We start from the raw sequence: 18,366 nt of genomic DNA on the forward strand, positions 1-18,366 counted from the left end.
CTTGGTCCATAACGTATGTCAGTGGAGGCTGCTCATAATGGTTGGAAAGGAAGGAAGGGCACAGGAGAGGGTGGTATTGGTTCCACAATTAGTTATTTACACTAATTACTGAATTACTACATGGTTTGATGTATTTGATACCATTCCACTAATTCTGCTCCAGCCATTACCACCAGCCCGTCCTCCCCAATTAAGGTGCCACCAACCTCCTGTGGTGTAAGTCATTGTCAACAAATATATGCGCAGGTATTTGGGGCCGAACTGCATTTCCCATCGACCATCAGTTCTGGTGACGTAGACAGTAACAAAAAGATTCCAAGATGGGGCTTGAAAGTACTATGGTCTGGTAAGGGGAAAATAAATTGTCATATGTATTATTATTTAAACTAAGTAAGAGGAAGAGTTTGTTTAGTTTAATGTGAACGTGCGTCTTTTTTTATCATTAAATTGCCGCTAACATGAGTTATGTAAACACGTCCGGCCAGCAATCCTAGCCATTTTCCTGAGTCATTTTTGGCTTGCTAATGCTAGCTTCGCTATGACATGCAACGGTTATGATTGCAATAAAACACTTCAGAGAATTTAGAGCAGCTTAGTTAGCTAGCAATAAGTTGTTTCAAGTAAGGTCGTGATAGATTTTGCCAATGTAGCAAGCATTACATCCCGAAACTGTTATCGTTAGTTAGTATTCTTTGTTATTTGGTGAACAAGGCAATGGTTTAAACATAAGGTTCCGAAAACGATTACCTCAGTCTTTGTTTCTGCCTATTGTAAGCTGCTCTGGATAAAAGTTTCCTATGTCAACATCGACAACATTCGCTAACTATGCACTTCAATATGTCCCCTACCATCAGTCTGTCTAGGGATTAGCAGTAGWATGGGAGAAGGGGGTAAAATGGAGAGTCCTGGTTGGGGAAAACGTTTGGCATTATGTTACTGTTGCCAGTTAAAGGGCACACTTAGATGCACGTTGCAGAACTGGTTGCTAAAATTCTAATAGTTATAATTTGTGACAAAAAGCAAGTATAGTGTAGAGCATCATTGTACCATCTAAACCACTGCGAAATATATTTCCAATAACCACATATTGTATTTTCAGTTTTGAAGCTGGTGTAGAAAACCAAACGTAAAATAGTTGCTTTCAATGAGAATTACATAACTCACATTTCTATGTGAATTTGGTCTGTGTACCCAAAAACGTACAAATGACAGCATTAACTAATTTATGCAACACTGTTCTAAATATAGATATAATACCAGCCACCTTGTCACTGTGCTCTAATACAGGATTTCCCAAACTCAGGCCTGGTGCACGTTTTGTTTTTTGCCCTAGCACTACACAGCTGATTCAAATGATGAACTCATCAAGCTTTGGTGGTTTGAATCAGCTGTGTAGTGTTAGGGCAAAAACCTAAATGTGCACKCAAGGAGGGGCCCCAGGACCGAGTTTGGGAAACCCTGCTCTAGTGGGCCTACATCAGGGATGGGCAACTCCAGTCCTCGGGAGCCTAGTTGGTGTCACACTTTTGCTCCAGCTAACACACCTGACTCCAATAATCAACTAATCATGATCTTCAGTTTAGAATGCAATTAGTTTAAATCAGCTGTGTTTGATAGGGATGGAGGGGGAAAGGTGTGACACAACTCTGGCCCCTGAGGACTGGAGTTGCCCCTGCCTGGCCTACATGCTACACTGTGTAACGTATGTACTGTGTTGTCTGTGCGCCTCAGTGTGGACAACAGTGAGTATATGAGGAATGGAGACTTCCTCCCCACCAGACTTCAGGCCCAGCAAGATGCTGTCAACATTGTGTGTCACTCCAAGACACGCAGCAACCCAGAGAACAATGTGGGCCTCATCACCATGGCCAAGTAAGGAGCTGTGTGTGTGAGATGTGTCTTTGTGCTTATCCTACGGTCGCAACAAAAAATTTAAACATTCATCATTTAGATATTACAGGATGCCTGGATACTTGTGATTTTATTTTTAGTGATTGAGTGTAAGAAATGTGTAGTAACTATTGTTCTCTGCGCAGTAACTGTGAGGTGCTGACCACGTTGACTGCAGACGCGGGGAGGATACTSTCTAAACTGCARGCTGTCCAGCCCCGTGGAAACATCAGCTTCTGCACAGGCATCAGAGTGGCACATGTATGTATACTACACAYTAATACAATAKAARTTCATKTTATTGTWTGTCARGACACTYAACCCTGTGTCCTCTCCTCTCCCAGTTGGCTCTGAAGCACAGACAGGGYAAGAACCACAAGATGCGTATAATTGCCTTTGTGGGCAGCCCAGTGGAGGACAACGAYAAGGATGTGAGTGTTCTATRAATGCAGTGTGTGGCGTGTGTTGATAACTGCATGCATGTCCCCTCTGACATKATTTCCTGTCACATTCTCTCTAGCTGGTGAAAATGGCAAAGCGTCTAAAGAAAGAGAAAGTCAGTGTGGACATCATTAACTTTGGAGAGGAGGTACCAAATATCTTACCTAATATTTATCTGGTCTCATTATTTCTTTATAGCCATCACTGTCTCCCTTATATAAACTCCTTTTGGTCTCCAGGAGGTGAACACAGAAAAGCTGACGGCCTTCATCAACACTCTGAATGGGAAGGAAGGAGCAGGGTCCCACCTTGTGACAGTGCCTCCAGGCCCCAGTCTGGCTGATGCCCTGCTGTCCTCTCCTATCCTTGCTGGGGAGGGAGGAGCCATGCTGGGCCTGGGGTCCAGTGACTTTGAGTTTGGAGTGGACCCCAGTGCAGACCCAGAGCTGGCACTGGTGAGAGGGGGAGGACTAGATGGGTTGATCATCCTCTCTCACTCTTGTTTTTACGCTTTCTAGTTCTCTCTCATTGCCTCTTTTTTGGATGATTATTATCGTATACTACAATCTTCCTCCTTTGAACTTTTTCTGCACTCTGTGCCTTCTCCAGGCTCTGAGGGTATCTATGGAGGAGCAGAGACAGAGGCAGGAGGATGAGACTCGCAGGGCAGCAGTGGTGTCTGCTGCTGAGGCCGGGGTTCCCTCGCCTACCGCTGACGGTGACACAAATACACAACTCTCCATCTACACCCTGTACACATAACTATAACCCTCCACCTACAAACTAATCACTCATCTATAACTGGCAACCAACCAATGCCRATACACCATTATCTCTCTCCCRTCTCTYTACTTGGATCTTCCCTGGAGGGAGGCACTGCATATGGGGGACTAAACTGTTAACCTCCTCCTGTTCCAGAGTCAGARGAAGCTCTGCTGAAGATGTCAGTCCCCCAGGCTGACACGGCCACGCCCGCTATGCCCGACTTCAGCCGCATGACAGAGGACGAGCAGATTGCCTACGCCCTACAGATGTCCATGCAGGGTGGAGGTCAGTGACATACACCTGTTATAACCAGCCATAGCCAGTTATAACATGGCACAGTCAGTCTGTAACATCTGTCCTATCCTACCCAGCAGAGTTTGGTGCAGAGTCAATGGACATGGACACAGGAGCCCCTGTAGACTCAGAGGGTGCTAAGGTACGGCCAACTCTCACACACCACTGAGATGAAAGTGTACATGTGTAGCGGACATACCCGCTTGTTACACATGCTCAAAGGCTCTTGTTTTTCTAGCGTATGTTAATCTCTCTCTGCAGGATGAGGAGGACTATGATGTGATGCAGGACCCAGAGTTCCTCCAGAGCGTCCTGGAGAACCTACCGGGTGTCGACCCCAATAACGAGGCCATCCGGAATGCCATGGGCTCGCTGGCCTCACAGACAGGATCCAAACCTGACAGCAAGAAAGACAAAGACGATGAGAAGAAGAAATGAACATTTACACAGTAAACATAATAGATACCCTGGCGTTGACCTGTTGACAATGGCTCCTTTAATATAATAGTTGTGCAAACTGTAACCTCAAATGACCTCTAGGTTTTTTTTGTATCGCCATACTCAAACAGTTGAACAGGGCTTTCTTTATCTTTGTTGTGTCAAGGTTAATGATGCATGTTGCCTTTAAAAAAAATAAAAAGTTTGTACTAAAGTMGGACCTTATATCAACCCAAGCACATTCAGTAAGTGTACATTTATGTCATGATAATAAATACATTTACATAATTCAAGAGAACACCTCGGCTGGTTGTGGAATTTTGTGCCAATGTTGACATGCTGTACACATACTCCTAAAGAGGGGATTGATGTCTACACAACAGATGTGGTGGAATATGGACTTGACTTTTAGTATAAAAATGTCAGATAAACATTGAATTTATTGCAAACTATCCCTGTGTAACTAGGTCTTTCTGAAAAGCCATGCTTTGTGAAACACAAAAGATGCATTGTCTAAATTTTGTCCCTGCAACACCACAAATGCAACAAAAGCATGCCCTTGGCTTTGGACGACATTGCGACATAAAGGTTATTTGATTGTACCACTGCCATTTTCAGGAAATGATAGCCAACACTCGCCAGAGCAAGAACAAGGCATTACAATATAACACGTATGTACGGCAGGAGTGTGGAAAACAGCTGGCAAATTGCATACACATCAGCTTCCAAAGTCYACACGTTATGAACCAGGCAGGACCTATCTCCCCCGTCGTTTCTGGTGACGAATAACTCATGCGTCAAAAAGGAAAGTCGGGAACCGAAGAGCCAGGTAAACAAACCACATTTCCTTCACATTTAAAACTAGATATATATTTCTGCTTGTCACATATACCCGTATAAGCCACTTATTCAAATGAATGTCCTTAAATAATTTCCAATTGTAAGGTTTAAATACCTGAAAAGCAGGCGTTAAAAGGCTTCCTTACGTTGACGACGACGTAGAAAATTCTAGCTAGCTAAGTAATGTTAGCTACGCTAGCTGGTCGGCGCAATGCTAGAAGGGAACGTAACTAGTTGGTGTATGTGTGCCGAGGTGGTTGACAGCTCAGTGTGGTAGCGAGCTACATAGCTAAATACACAGTCTGTCTGATAACGATAAAATATCCACATTTTGTGTTCTCGCAAACTCAGCGAGAATAGCTAGSTAGCTAGTACAGCTGCACTGCATGAAGCATGTGCAACAAGGGGAGAATAACGCTGTCTGAAAACTAGGCCTAGCTATCGGTCTTGCTAGCTGCCATTGCTGTACTAACTTGTTAACATTAGCTCAGTAGCCAGTTTACACGAGGGCAGTAGGGGAACTTGAACTTTCAAATAAGTTTCTAACTTCCAAATAAAGTGGTTGCTTCTAACTGCTAACTCATTCAACAAGTTTGCCAGGTTTGAGGTTTATTGGGATCTAGTAATTTACTTACATAGCTACCTGAAATATAGGCTATTCAACATTGCAGTTCAACATTATGATGATGCACGTTCAAAACAGTAAGTCACAACTACGTTTGTCAAGAATTATCAAGATTCATAGTATTCGGTCCTGCCTCAGGCTTTGGTTGGGTTGGGGACAACAGTGTTTATTTCTCACTTCTGTGTGTCAGTTCTGCAGGTTTTGTAATCGGGAATGGGGGACATGAAAACCCCAGATTTCGACGACTTGTTGGCAGCCTTCGACATTCCAGACATCGATGCCAAAGAGGCCATCCAGTCTGCGCCGGAAGAGGGTGGGGAGGGGTCAGGGAAGGTRGGGGGCAGCYTMTCGGGGGRCGGGGGTCCCTCGCCAAGACCTTCCAGCCCCACTGACTCCCCTCCCAACTCCCAAAGTGAGCCTCCAGTGGTCAGTGTGATTGTTAAGAACAGGGTGAGGCCTGACTCCTATGAAGAGACTGAGGAGTCAGATGAAGAGGATGGGGACAGCCCTGGGGGCAGTGGGACAGACCCTGAGGTGGAGACTGGGATGGGAGTCAAGGGGGGCCTGCTGAATTCACAACTGGCTCCTAGGATGCCTGGTCTGGTCTCCTCAGAACCTCTCCTCCAGAATGGGTTTGAGGGGTCCACAGTCACGCTGGAGCCCAGTGTGAGAGGCCAGGGGCTGGGCCAGGCGTTGGGCCATGCCAACGGGGAGCTCTGGTCAACCTGCTCCCCTCCTACTGCGAGTGAAGGAGGGGGCAGCATTGGAGGCGCAGGGGGGTCGGCCTGCACAACCAAACATACAGTTAATATTCTCAACAGACGGAAACCTCTCTCCTCTCATACCTCTGCTGGTCCTATAACCTCCATATCCTCCTCATCATCGTCATCCTCACTCTCTGTCAACCCACACCTCTCTCCTCCCTCCATCCTGAGTGAGGACACTCTGTGCCCTCACGGAACTCTCCCCCCCCCCCCTCCCTCCAACGGAAGCCTGAGAGTGGGGGTGAGGCGCATCATGGACTCAGATGAGGACGACTCTGAACCGGATTTGGGAAGCCCGCTAGTGATCCAAGAGAGCCCAGATTCTCCCATGTGCTCCCCTCCCAAATTTCCACGCAGACACCGCCAAYTGTCCTCTTCAGAGCTGTTCAGRTCCCCAACTCCCTCCTCRCCTCCTCTCCTCTCTTGCCCTCCTCCTCTCTCCTCCAAACCCCCTCCCTCCATCTCTCAGACATCCTCCAGCTCTAAACCCCCCCCTCCAGATGAAGTACCCTCCACCCCCAGGTCTCCCTCCCCTCCTCCTGCCCAGCCCCAGGCCCGTCAGTCCTGGCTGGCTGCCGCCCTCAGTAACCCCAGACCCATCTCTAGCCCAGTGATGGAGGAAAGAAACCCGGAACATGTGATCGAGGAGAGGGACTCACCAGAGAGCCCCCCGRCTGACCAGACAGGTTCTGCTATGTCCACTGTGTCCAAGAGGAGCTCCAGCCCTGCACCAACCTCAGCATCAACTCCACAGGGGGCTAGAGGGGGAGAGGAGCCCATGGAGAGTGAGCCTAGCCTGGGGTGCAGGTCAGACAACAGTGAGAAGATGGAGGTTGTGGATGGAAGACAAACAGGAGACACGGAGACGGCTCCGGRCAATTCTACGACAACACCAACAGCCCCCGTTCGCCCACTCAAAGTCCGAATCAAAACAGTCAAGACCCCTACAGGCAGCATCACCAGGACAGTGACYCGAGTAGCATCCAAAGGAGCGGGGGGGACCCCCTCAAAAGGCGCAGATGGCTCCAAACCCTCCCCGGGGGMTCGTAKGGTSCTCAGCCGGCCCAAGAGGGTGGCATCTCAGCAGCCTCCMCAGCAGAAGTCAAAGGGTGGCAGCCTCCTGCCTGTGTCTACACTCCAGGATGCAAGTACCGCCATGTTGATGGCCGCCAGCAAGGCCCAAAACAAGATGGCCGCCGACAGCAACAAGCCCAAAGTGTRGGCTACGGCTGTCAGCATCACCAAGTCAGCAGCCCTCCCCTCTGTCTCTCCCGCCTCTTCCTCCTCCCCCAGATTCAGTCCAGGGGGGGCCGGRGTGCGCAGCCTGGGRCAGAAGACCCTGAATGGYGGTGTGTCTGTGTCCCKCTCCCCCCTCCTCACCCCTCAGGGGGGCAGTAGACCAGCCTCCATAGTGAACAGTACAGGAGCCATTATCTCCAGGAGCCAGTCCAGTCTGGTGGAGGCCTTCAACAAGATCCTCAACAGCAAGAACCTGCTGCCCAGCTACAGACCAGACCTCTGTACACCACTACCACCGGAGTGGGACCTGCCTCTGCCTGCACAGGTAACAGACCTAGGTCTATATCAGGGGTATTCAACTCTTACCCCATGAGGTCCGGAGCCTGCTGCTTTTCTGTTCTACCTGATAATGAATTGCACCCACCTGGTGTCCCAGGTCTAAATCGGACCCTGGTTAGATGGGAACAATGAAAAAATGCAGTGGAACTGGCTTTGGGGTCCGGAGTTGAGTTTGATGGGTCTATATCAGCATGGATTCAATATTGCACTAGTAGTGGTTGGGGTAAAAGCGGATGTCCAATTTCTGTTAGACTTTGTGTTCAGTAGACCAATAAATCGCTCTTGTTTATGTTGTGTGTTTTTTTATGGTCACACACCAGATAGGTGCAGTGAAATGTGTTGTTTTACAGGGTCAGCCATAGTACTACGGCACCCCTGGAGCAAATTAGGGTTAAGTGCCTTGCTCAAGGGCACATATTAATCCCCAAAGGGYAAATTTGATTGCGCCAGCCAATACATYCAAGACCAATGAATATGCATTGTATCTAGAGACATGTCATCGACATAGGTATCGTATTCATGTTGTTCTTCCTTTGCGTCGCAGGGCTACCGCTGTCTGGAGTGTGGCGATGCGTTTGCCCTGGAGCGCAGCCTGGCCCGCCACTACGACCGGCGGTCCCTGAGGATCGAGGTGACCTGTAACCACTGTGCCAAGCGGCTGGCATTCTTCAACAAGTGCAGCCTGCTGCTCCACGCCAGGGAACACAAGGAGAGGGGACTGGTCATGCAGTGTTCCCACCTGGTCATGAGACCTGTCAGTGTAGAGCAGATGATAGGCCAACAGGACACCACTCCCATCGGTGAGAGAGACTGTGTGCTATTACCTTCATATCTCACCTAGGACTGTATACATACAGTGCATTTGGAAAGTATTCAGACTCTTGACTTTTTCCATGTTTTTTTTAGTTTACAGCCTTATACTTAAATGGATTCAATTGTTTTCCCCCCTACACACAATACCCCATAATGACAAAGTAAAAACAGGTTTTTAGAAATGTTTGCAAATGTATAAAAAAGAAAATAATGAAATATCACATTTACATAAGTATTCAGACACTTTACTTTGCCGAAGCACCTTTGGCAGCGATTACAGCCTCGAGTCTTGGGTATGACACTACAAGCTTGGCACACCTGTATTTGGGGAGTTTCTCCCATTCTTCTCTGCAGATCCTCTCAAGCTCTGTCAAGTTGGGTAGGGAGTGTCGCTGCACAGCTATTTTCAGGTCCCTCCAGAGCTGTTCAATCGGCTTCAAGTCCGGATTCTGGCAGGGCCACTCAAGGACATTCAGAGACTTGTCCCAAAGCCACTCCTGCGTTGTCATGGCTGTGTGCTTAGGGTTGTTGTCCTGTTGGAAGGTGAACCTTCGCCCCAATCTGAGGTCCTGAGTGCTCTGGAGCAGGTTTTCGTCAAGGAGATCAATGTACTTTTCTCTGTTCATCTTTCCCTCGATCCTGACTAAGCTCCCAGTCCCTGCCGCTGGAAAACATCCCCACAGCATGAGGCTGCCACCACCGTGCTTCACCATGGGGATGGTGCCAGATTTCCGTCAGACGTGACGCTTGGCATTCATGGTCTGAAAGTCCTTTAGGTGCCTTTGGGCAAACTCCAAGTGGGCTGTCATGTGCCTTTTAATGAGGAGAGGCTTCCGTCTGGCCACTCTACAGTAAAGGCCTGATTGGTGGATTAATGCAGAGATGGTTGTCCTTCTGGAAGGTTCTCCCATCTCCACAGAGGAACTCTGGAGCTCTGTCAGAGTGACCATCTGGTTCTCCGTCACTTCCCTAACCAAGACCCTTCTCCCCCGATTGCTCAGTTTGGCCAGCTCTAGGAAGAGTCTTGGTGGTTCCAAACTTCTTCCATTTAAGAATGATGGAGGCCACTGTTCATTTTTTTGGTACCCTTCCCCAGATCTGTGCCTCGACACAATCCTCTCTCTGAGCTTTACGGACAATTCCTTCGATCTCATGGCTTGGTTTTTGCTCTGACATGCACTGTCAACTGTGGGACCTTATATAGACAGCTGTGTGCCTTTCCAAATCATGTCCAATCAATTGAATATACCATAGGTGGACTCTAATCAAGAGATGTTTGTAGAAACATCTCAAGGATGATCAATGGAAACAGGATGCACCTGAGCTCAATTTGGAGTCTCATAGCAAAGGGTCTGAATACTTATGTAAATAAGCTATTTCTGTTTTTAAAAAATTCATACATTTGCAATTATTTCTAAAAACCTTTTTTCACCTTGTCATTATGGGGTATTGTGTGTAGATTGATGAGGGGGAAAAATAATGTGATCAATTTTAGAATAAGGCTGTAACGTAACAAAATGTGGAAAAAGTCAAYCGGTCTGAATACTTTCCGAATGCACTGTAAAGCATCTCAGAGTAGCAGTGCTGAACTAGGATCAGATTTGACTTTGAGATCATAATGAATATTATATAACCGGGGGGACCTGATCCTAGATCAGCACTCCTACTCTGAGACGCTTTATGAATACTAGTGCAGCGCTGTTTATCAGTACCTATCTACTCTCTTTTCCTCTCACTCTTTTTTTCCTTTTACCTTTCACTCCCCTTCCCCTATATTCCCCCATCTATCTTCCCTTATCTATATTTCCCACATCTATCTCCCCGTCTCTCTCTATGCCTCCTTCAGGCATGCTCTCTCCCTCCCTCTCCACCTCCTCTGTCCCAGCGTCCTCTTGCTCTGGTCTTTGACTCTCAGCAGTGACCCCGGCAACCCTGAGCCCCGCCCCCCAGCTGCAGCAGCCAATCATCAGTAAGAACGACAGAGCGTCTGTACAACCATACAAGTGTCCTGAGTGTCAGGTGCAGTTCTTCAGCAAGCTAGGTGGCTGCCCACTCAAGAGTCAAACCAGCCTTAACACTGTGAGTAGAGCAGTTTGTGTTCAAAAATGCCACTCGAATTTTTTCATCTAGAGAACTGTATGTAAGTTGTTTCATCGGTTTAGGTTACTGCCTTACTGTTAGCCTTGTGCTGGCCCTCTTTGCCCCATCTTTTCTCTACGTCCCTCCAGTCCTGTACGAGTGTTTTCCCTCCATGTCTCTTCCTACGGCTGCAGTGGCTGCTCCTCTCGCATCACACCCACCCCCCCCCTACGTCTGCCCCTGACAGTGTGGGGTGTGGCCACAGCGCCAAGCTTTCAATCCATTTGGAGGACTGTCTCATTTACACGGTGACGCATCGGATACAGGTGACTTTCACCCCTCATCTCCCTCTGCTGTGAACAACTCTAGTTCCCCGTAGACACTGATTTAGGATCAGATTACCTTACCACCAATAGGGCTTGTAGAGTCATGAAACTTTTGGCAAAAAGTCTAGCCTGGTCTCAGGAAATTATCCGTTAATTAACAGAAAACATTGCACCTTTGGAACTAATATATAAAAAAGTAAATAAATCTATTAACATGTACACATCACAAAATTGATTAATTAATTTTAGTCAGGTCTACAAACATTTTGATAGAAGAAAATTTAGTTCCGAAGAATAAAATTGAGTGGGCTACTGTATGACCTATGCTATCTGGATAATGCTCATGCCATAGGTGTAGGCTTTGTTCATTTAGCTGACAATATATGCTTTTATTGTATATATTTTTAGTAAGAAAAGATAATTAACTTAGTGGGGGGGGATAATCCCCATTAAAAGTGTGTTCGCATATAAGTAGCTATGATTGAGAAGAAAAGCATCATTTAAGGGTCTATAATTCTAGATTTTGAGTATTTGAGAACACTTAGTTTGTGAATGATACACAAACATTCTTAGAATCCAAACATATGGGCTTGCATGTGTGACTATAGGCTAATTATGAGTTAGAAAGGTAGCAAAGAAAGCTTCGCGTCTTCTTGCCTCGGGCTGCACAGCTGTTCTCTCATCAATGATCATATTTTCACCCATCAGACTATTCTCAATTTAATCTTTTCTTTACTAATATGTACAATTTATTTTGATTTAGAATGGCTCATTATCACAGGGGCAGGGGAAAAAGACATGTCATCTGTATGCACTCCAATAGTGAATGGAGGCTGCGCGCTTTCCCGCAGGTCCGTTTTGTAGGCTACTTGGGTTTTATAGCAGAGCATGTGCTTAATATGAGCAGCTGAGAAATAAATATAACAACACTTATTTCACTCCACACAGGAGCATGCTCCGGCTGCCCTACAGGCATGTTCTGGCTGCCCTACAGGCATGCTCCGGCTGCCCTGCAGGCATGTTCCGGCTGCCCTGCAGGCATGCTCCGGCTGCCCTGCAGGCATGCTCCGGCTGCCCTGCAGGCATGCTCCGGCTGCCCTGCAGGCATGATCCGGCTGCCCTGCAGGCATGTTCCGGCTGCCCAGCAGGCATGTTCCGGCTGCCCAGCAGGCATGTTCCGGCTGCCCCGCAGGCATGTTCCGGCTGCCCCGCAGGCATGCTCCGCCGGCTGCCCCGCAGGCATGCTCCGGCTGCCCTACAGGTCCTATTCTGCCCAAACTCTGTATGCCATGGGTTCTCCAACCCCGTTGCTGTAGCTACCCAGTGCTCCATTTGAGAAACCAAGTGAAATCTGTTTGAGAACATCGATAGTGACATATTTTCACAACGAAACATATTTCACTAAACTGTTGACAGCTCGTCTGCGCGCTGGAGAGAAGGGAGGAGATGGAAACGCATGGTGGTGAGATATTCTGTATAGCTAAAGGTAATGTGTCACCCAATTAATTATGAAAATATAAAAAATGCCCTATTACTAGGCTATTCAAAATCAAATTCACTATCATTGTAGGCTAACTGTAAGCTGCCCTGCACGATAAATGACGCAACAGCAGGGCCTAGGCCTATAGGTTCTCTCCCAGACTCATGGATAGAAATGTTGGAGCGTAGCATAAGGTAACCAGTCCATCCAGTATGCATAATAATACAGCCCACACTGAAAGGACATTACTAGAATTAGTTTAATATTTTCCATTGATGTCAGAGTGGTTAGAGGGACAATGGAGCCCTGAGTACCAGGCCATTAGGACCTGATGGGGGGACAAAAGAGCCCGGAGTACCAGACCATTAGGACCTGATGGAGGGACAGTAGAGCCCTGAGTACCAGGCAATTAGGACCTGATGGAGGGACAGTAGAGCCCTGAGTACCAGGCAATTAGGACCTGATGGAGGGACAGTAGAGCCCTGAGTACCAGGCCATTAGGACCTGATGGAGGGACAGTAGAGCCCTGAGTACCAGGCCATTCGGACCTGATGGTAGTTAGCGACTTGAGAACTACTAACACATGTCCAGAGTGCATAAGAGGAGATTACCATGACTCAACAATTACGTGGTCATGACTTGTGACTGCCAGTGTGTCGGTAATATGGTCACTGCAACAGCCCTACCACCAACCCATGCTTTAACCATTAGGAGGATGAAGAAATATCTGACCCTGAATCAGTGTTTAGGGACAACATCTACAATGATATTTCTCTCTGTCTGCAGGTGTTCTAGTTGTCAGGTGGTGTTTGGAGGGTTAAACTCGGTCAAGTCCCATATCCAGACGGCCCACTGTGAGGTGTTCCATAAGTGTCCCAGCTGCCCGATGGCCTTCAAGTCCTCCCCCAGCGCCCAGAGCCACATCAACACCCAGCACCCCACACTCACTGGAGGACAGGCCAAGTATGTACGCACACACTGGTTGTGGTCTCAGATTTTTACATAATTTTTTTTWTTTTWATAATTTCACCTTTATTTAACTAGGTAGGCCAGTTGAGAACAAGTTCTCATTTACAACTGCGACCTGGCCAAGATAAAGCAAAGCACTGCGACACAAACAACAACACAGAGTTACACATGGAATTTACAAACAGAGTCAATAACACAATAGAAAAAGTATATATACAGTGTGTGCAAATGGCYTAAGGAGGTAAGGCAATAAATAGGCCATAGTAGCGAAGTAATTACAATTTAGCAAATTAACACTGGAGTGATAGATGTGCAGATGATGATGTGCAAGTAGAATTACTGGTGTGCAAAAAAAGTAGGTTGTTGGATGGGCTGTTTACAGATGGCTGTGTACAGCTGCAGCGAGCGGTATGCTGCTCAGATAGCTGATGCTTAAAGTTAGTGAGGGAGATATGTCTCCAACTTCAGCCATTTTTGCAATTTGTTCCAGTCATTGGCAGCAGAGAACTGGAAGGAAAGGCAGCCAACAGAGGTGTTGGCTTTGGGGGTGACCAGTGAAATATACCTGCTGGAGCGCGTGCTACGGGTGGGTGTTATGGTCATCAGTGAGCTGAGATAAGGCGGGGCTTTACCTAGCAAAGACTTATAGATGACCTGGAGCCAGTGGGTCTGGCGACTAATATGTAGCGAGGGCCAGCCGACGAGAGCATACAGGTCGCAGTGGTGGGTGGTATATCGGGCTTTGGGGACAAAACGGATGGCACTGTGATAGACTGCATCCAATTTGCTGAGTAGAGTGTTGGAGGCTATTTTGTAAATGACATAGTCGAGGATCGGTAGGATAGTCAGTTTTACGAGAGTATGTTTGGGAAGGAGAGTTGACGGTCTAGCCAGACACCTAGGTATTTGTAGTTGTCCACATATTCTGAATCAGAACCGTCCAGAGTAGTGATGCTAGGCGGGCGGGTGCGGGCAGCGATTGCTTGAAGAACATGCATTTAGTTTTACTAGTGTTTAAGAGCAGTTGGAGGCCACGGAAGGAGTGTTGTATGGCATTGAAGCTTATACCCTTCACTCCTTCCWTACAGGATGATCTACAAGTGTGTGATGTGTGACACGGTATTTACCCAGAAGCCACTGCTGTACGTCCACTTTGACACCCACCTAGTCAAGCAGAAGGTGCACGTGTTCAAGTGTCCTGAGTGCCCCAAGCTCTACGCGCAGAGAAGTTCCATGCTGGAGCACATCAAGGTACATCTATGGGTTCCCCTCTCACACAGTCCTTCTCCAGACTGGGTTTGGGTCAGTCAGTTCTGTTGATATGATATGTAGCTTAACTTTCCTCCATCTCRCTATCTGCTGTGTTCCTTTCTCTATTCTCCTCCCCCTTCCCTCGCTCAGACTACTCACAGAGGCCCTGCGGTCAAACAGGAAGTTCCCGTTGCCATGGCGCCCTCCCCTGCRCCTCCCCCCCGGGTGCGGAGCTCGGTGAAGACGGAGAGCTCTGACGGAGAGGAGTGGGGAAGGGAGGAGGAGGAGGAGGAAGAAGAAAGGGATGGAGAGAGCAGTAAGACAAGCCCAGGGTGGAGCTGTGCTCCCTGCCACGCCCGCTACGCTGACAGAGAGGACTACATTACCCATATGGCCGAGCAGCATGGCAAGGTCAGGAACACAGACTGCACATAGATTACACATAAAGACAGTTAAATGTTTCATGCAGTAGTGATATACTGTTTGATGTGCAGTACAGTAGATTGATTCTGAATCGGTTCTAACTGATCAGTGATCCATTGTATCTTCTGACCCTCTAGGTCAGGCCTACTCTACTGCCGGCCCACGGGCCCAGTCCCGCCCAAAATTAATCCCTAACTGGCCCTTAAACGAATCACCTAATCACCACAGGCCCAATCCTCACTTGAGAAAAGTTATGCTTAATACGTCACTTACGTTCTTCCATCAAAATACGATCAGAGTTTATTTATGCTCAACTTTGAGCTCCCCAGGTGTTTCTCAYGTTGGGATTGGGCCCGATCATATAGGTTATGAAGTCATATCATGTATATCTCTAAAGTTCTGGCGCACAGTCACCTCTCACATGAAGTGGAGGGATCCAGGAAAGTTTGCCCTCTTTTTTTRTTTCTTTGAAGAACAGATTTTCAGCCGTTTTTCTCAGTAAGCATCATTGTCTTTAGTAGCCTTTCTGTTTTTAAACTAGGGAAGCTGAGGGGACTGTTCACTGTAAGGTGCCTGTGTTTTGTGTAGATCCTGAAGAAGTTCCCGTGTAGTCTGTGTGAGAACTCCTTCTCCTCTACGTCCAGCCTCAGACGCCACATCAGAGTCAAACACAAGGGCATCAAACGAGCCTTCCACTGCCGGTGAGTATGCACACTACACCCTAACCCCTACATACCCTACCCCCACGTCAGAGTCTAAATGAGTCATCCACTGCTARTAAGTATGCACACTACARGCTAACCCCTATACTACCCTACAACAGCTGTATCTCACCTTAACCCCTACACTAAACCCTAACGTGTGTTTGTGTGTGTAGGTTGTGTAGTGAGGGTAAGAGGACGTTCAGCAGTAGACTGGTGTTGGAGAGACATGTCCAGCTGAGACACGGCATGTCAGCTCTGGACACAAAGGTACAGTTCCACTTTCTCTCACAACTACCGACTGAAGCCTTTATATAGGAAGACCGGTTATTAATGCTAAATGTCATTAACTCTAATTCTCTCTGTCTGTCAGCGAGGGAGGGGTGCAGAAGGGGCCGACAGTTCCTCGGAGCAGGACGGAGGCTCCAACCCTCCGTTCACTGTTTCAGCTGAGGAAGACGGAGGAGGAGGGTTGAAGACTGAGGAAGAAGAGGACGATGTGACCGAGGGCATCATCCCTGCTAAGAGACCTCGCGTCACCTCCTCGGCCCCCCCTCCCCAGCCAGAGTCTGGGTTCCACTGTGCTCCGTGTGGCTTCACCACCGAGGACCGCGCCGTCTTCCTGGACCACATCCCCCAGCACCGCTCCGAGGCCCTGGGGGGAGGAGTCAGCCTGCAGTGTCTACAGTGTGGAGCCTGCTTTGCCTCCGCCCCCTCCCTCTCCCGCCACCGCTTCATCAGCCACAGGGTTCGAGACACYCCCCCTGACAACCACAGCCGTCACGGCCATAACGACCGCTRCCTGACATCATCGCCCGGCAACGGCGGTAACCACGGTGACGGGAGTCCCAGAGGGGGTTCCCTGCCGGGGTCTCCCTCGTCCTCGTCTCACCCCCCCACACCGCTGGGGGAGGACGGGGAGGGCAGGGTGGGGTGTAAGGTGTGTGGGAAACGCTTTGAGAAGGTTTCGGATCTGAACACACACTTCAGGACTCACGGCATGGCCTTCATCACCGCACGCAAGACAGACAAACCTGTCTGAGAGAAAAAAGAGAGAGGGAGGGGAAGGTGGAGAAGGAGGAGGAGAGAGACAGAGAGAGGAGATAATATTTTGGAGGGAAGGAGGGTGAGAGAGTACTATAAACTGCAGATATTTTAGTAAGAGAGAGGAGGTATGGGAAGGAAAGCTCTTCACTGTAAACCGTTCTTCAGCAGTGTGTTCCTGTCATCACTTATCCAACACACAAGCACATTGTGATAACKGTTGTTTTCATTCAATTCTTTCTTATTTAATTTTCTGGCACATTTGTCATATGGCAGCCATAACCTGTGTGTGTTTGTCTGAATGATTCTGGACGCAGTACCTCAGGTGCTGTACCTGTCTAAACTGAGGTYGTATTAACATCTCACTGAGTTGTAAACAGTGGAGGCTGCTGAGGGGAGGACGGCTCATAATAATGGCTGGAACGGAGCAAATGGAAAGGCATTAAACACATGGTTTCCATGTAGTTGATACCATTCCACTGATTCCACTCCAGCCATTACCACGAGCTCATCCTCCCCAATTYAGGTGCCACCAACCTCCTTTGGCTGTAAATGAGTTATTAAACGCATTATTACAGGTTATATTACCAAATAACACTTCCATTCAGAAGTGTACTTTTTAAAATGACAGTTAACCACCAGTCAGTCTACAGCTGAGTTCTATTAGGGTTCTGTTGTCCGTCATCAACAGGGAATGTGACTGGTGTTGGAAGAGACTAGTCAACATGGGGGTGTGATTTGCTTATTGATTTGAATGTTTCAGTTTTCTATGGTTCATCAAAGCACAGAATCTCACAGTGGATTGGTGACAGCCACCACTGGGCTTTCTCTGTGTAGAGCCCGTCTTTCTCTGTGTAGAGCCCGTCTTTCTCTGTGTAGAGCCCGTCTTTCTCTGTGTAGAGCCCGTCCCAGTTCTCATTCTCACTGTTGCATTGATTTTCTTATAGTTTTGTTCATAGGCTTTGATTTAAGGGGTTGTGTATGTGCAGGTATTTGTTTTTCATTGTAAGCTCTGGATTGGCTTTGTCTCTTGAATGTTCTCCATTCTCATCCCCGTCCGTCTAACCATATAGTATGATCAGGGATGAGATTGGCTCCACAGAGACAGGCAGAGTATTCCTGTTGATCCGGCCTTGTAACATCAGGAATTCCAGATGAATCAGGAAACATCCCATCTCAAGATGACCCTGTATAACCTGGAGGGGTTGGGTTGGACCCTTCCATTACTAAAGTGTGGTTGTACTTGACCACAACTGAACCATAACCATGTAAATATGAGTACTAGACAGCTATCCTCTCTTTCTCTCTCTGAGAGGGAGGGAGGGTCCTGGAGGAGAGGTGTGAGGGGTTGAGGACAGTGATTGTATGCTAAAGAAAAGCATGTAAAGTGTGTTGAAATACAGTAAAAAAAAGGGGGGGGGGGGTTAACTTAAAGATTAGTCACCCAATCAGCGGTGTTATCTCTTCTACTGTTTTGATAAAGGTATTGTGTGTGTGTCTCCAGCTAGAGTTTCTTCAGTCTTCAGAGATTACAATGTTAACACAGCCCTCTTTCCCCCTGTAACCCAATTCTATGTTTTCTTTCTTGCGTAGAGCATTTCTAATAAAATACCAAGAGATAAAGTGATTATTATATTCTGAGTCT

General features: G+C 47.6%; 2 protein-coding genes across 3 annotated transcripts; both read left to right on the top strand.

Annotated features, from left to right (window-relative positions):
- Positions 1–238: 238 nt before the first annotated feature.
- Positions 239–4,126, top strand: LOC111964819 (26S proteasome non-ATPase regulatory subunit 4). Of its 2 annotated transcripts, none has more exons than XM_023988623.2 (10): positions 239–346; positions 1,732–1,872; positions 2,037–2,151; positions 2,235–2,321; positions 2,411–2,479; positions 2,571–2,786; positions 2,941–3,049; positions 3,250–3,381; positions 3,468–3,532; positions 3,652–4,126. In XM_023988623.2, exons 1-10 carry the CDS (start codon positions 321–323, stop codon positions 3,826–3,828), a joined length of 1,137 nt encoding a protein of 378 aa, XP_023844391.1. In that variant the 5' UTR covers positions 239–320; the 3' UTR covers positions 3,829–4,126. The 2 variants fall into 2 exon arrangements, with proteins under 2 accessions (XP_023844391.1, XP_023844392.1); XM_023988624.2 differs by having other exon boundaries at positions 3,471–3,532.
- A 1,362-nt stretch (positions 4,127–5,488) lies between these two features.
- LOC111964577 (zinc finger protein 687a) lies at positions 5,489–18,348 on the top strand. The gene is given in 10 exon segments (XM_070443776.1): positions 5,489–7,621; positions 8,180–8,435; positions 10,295–10,527; positions 10,840–10,853; positions 13,120–13,296; positions 14,391–14,553; positions 14,704–14,964; positions 15,565–15,677; positions 15,854–15,947; positions 16,051–18,348. Coding segments are annotated over 10 exon segments (4,095 nt in total). The 5' UTR covers positions 5,489–5,506; the 3' UTR covers positions 16,720–18,348.
- The last annotated feature ends 18 nt before the right edge of the window (positions 18,349–18,366 follow it).

This window comes from Salvelinus sp. IW2-2015, linkage group LG6.1 (assembly GCF_002910315.2).
Source record: "Salvelinus sp. IW2-2015 linkage group LG6.1, ASM291031v2, whole genome shotgun sequence".
Classification (NCBI taxonomy): domain Eukaryota; kingdom Metazoa; phylum Chordata; class Actinopteri; order Salmoniformes; family Salmonidae; genus Salvelinus; species Salvelinus sp. IW2-2015.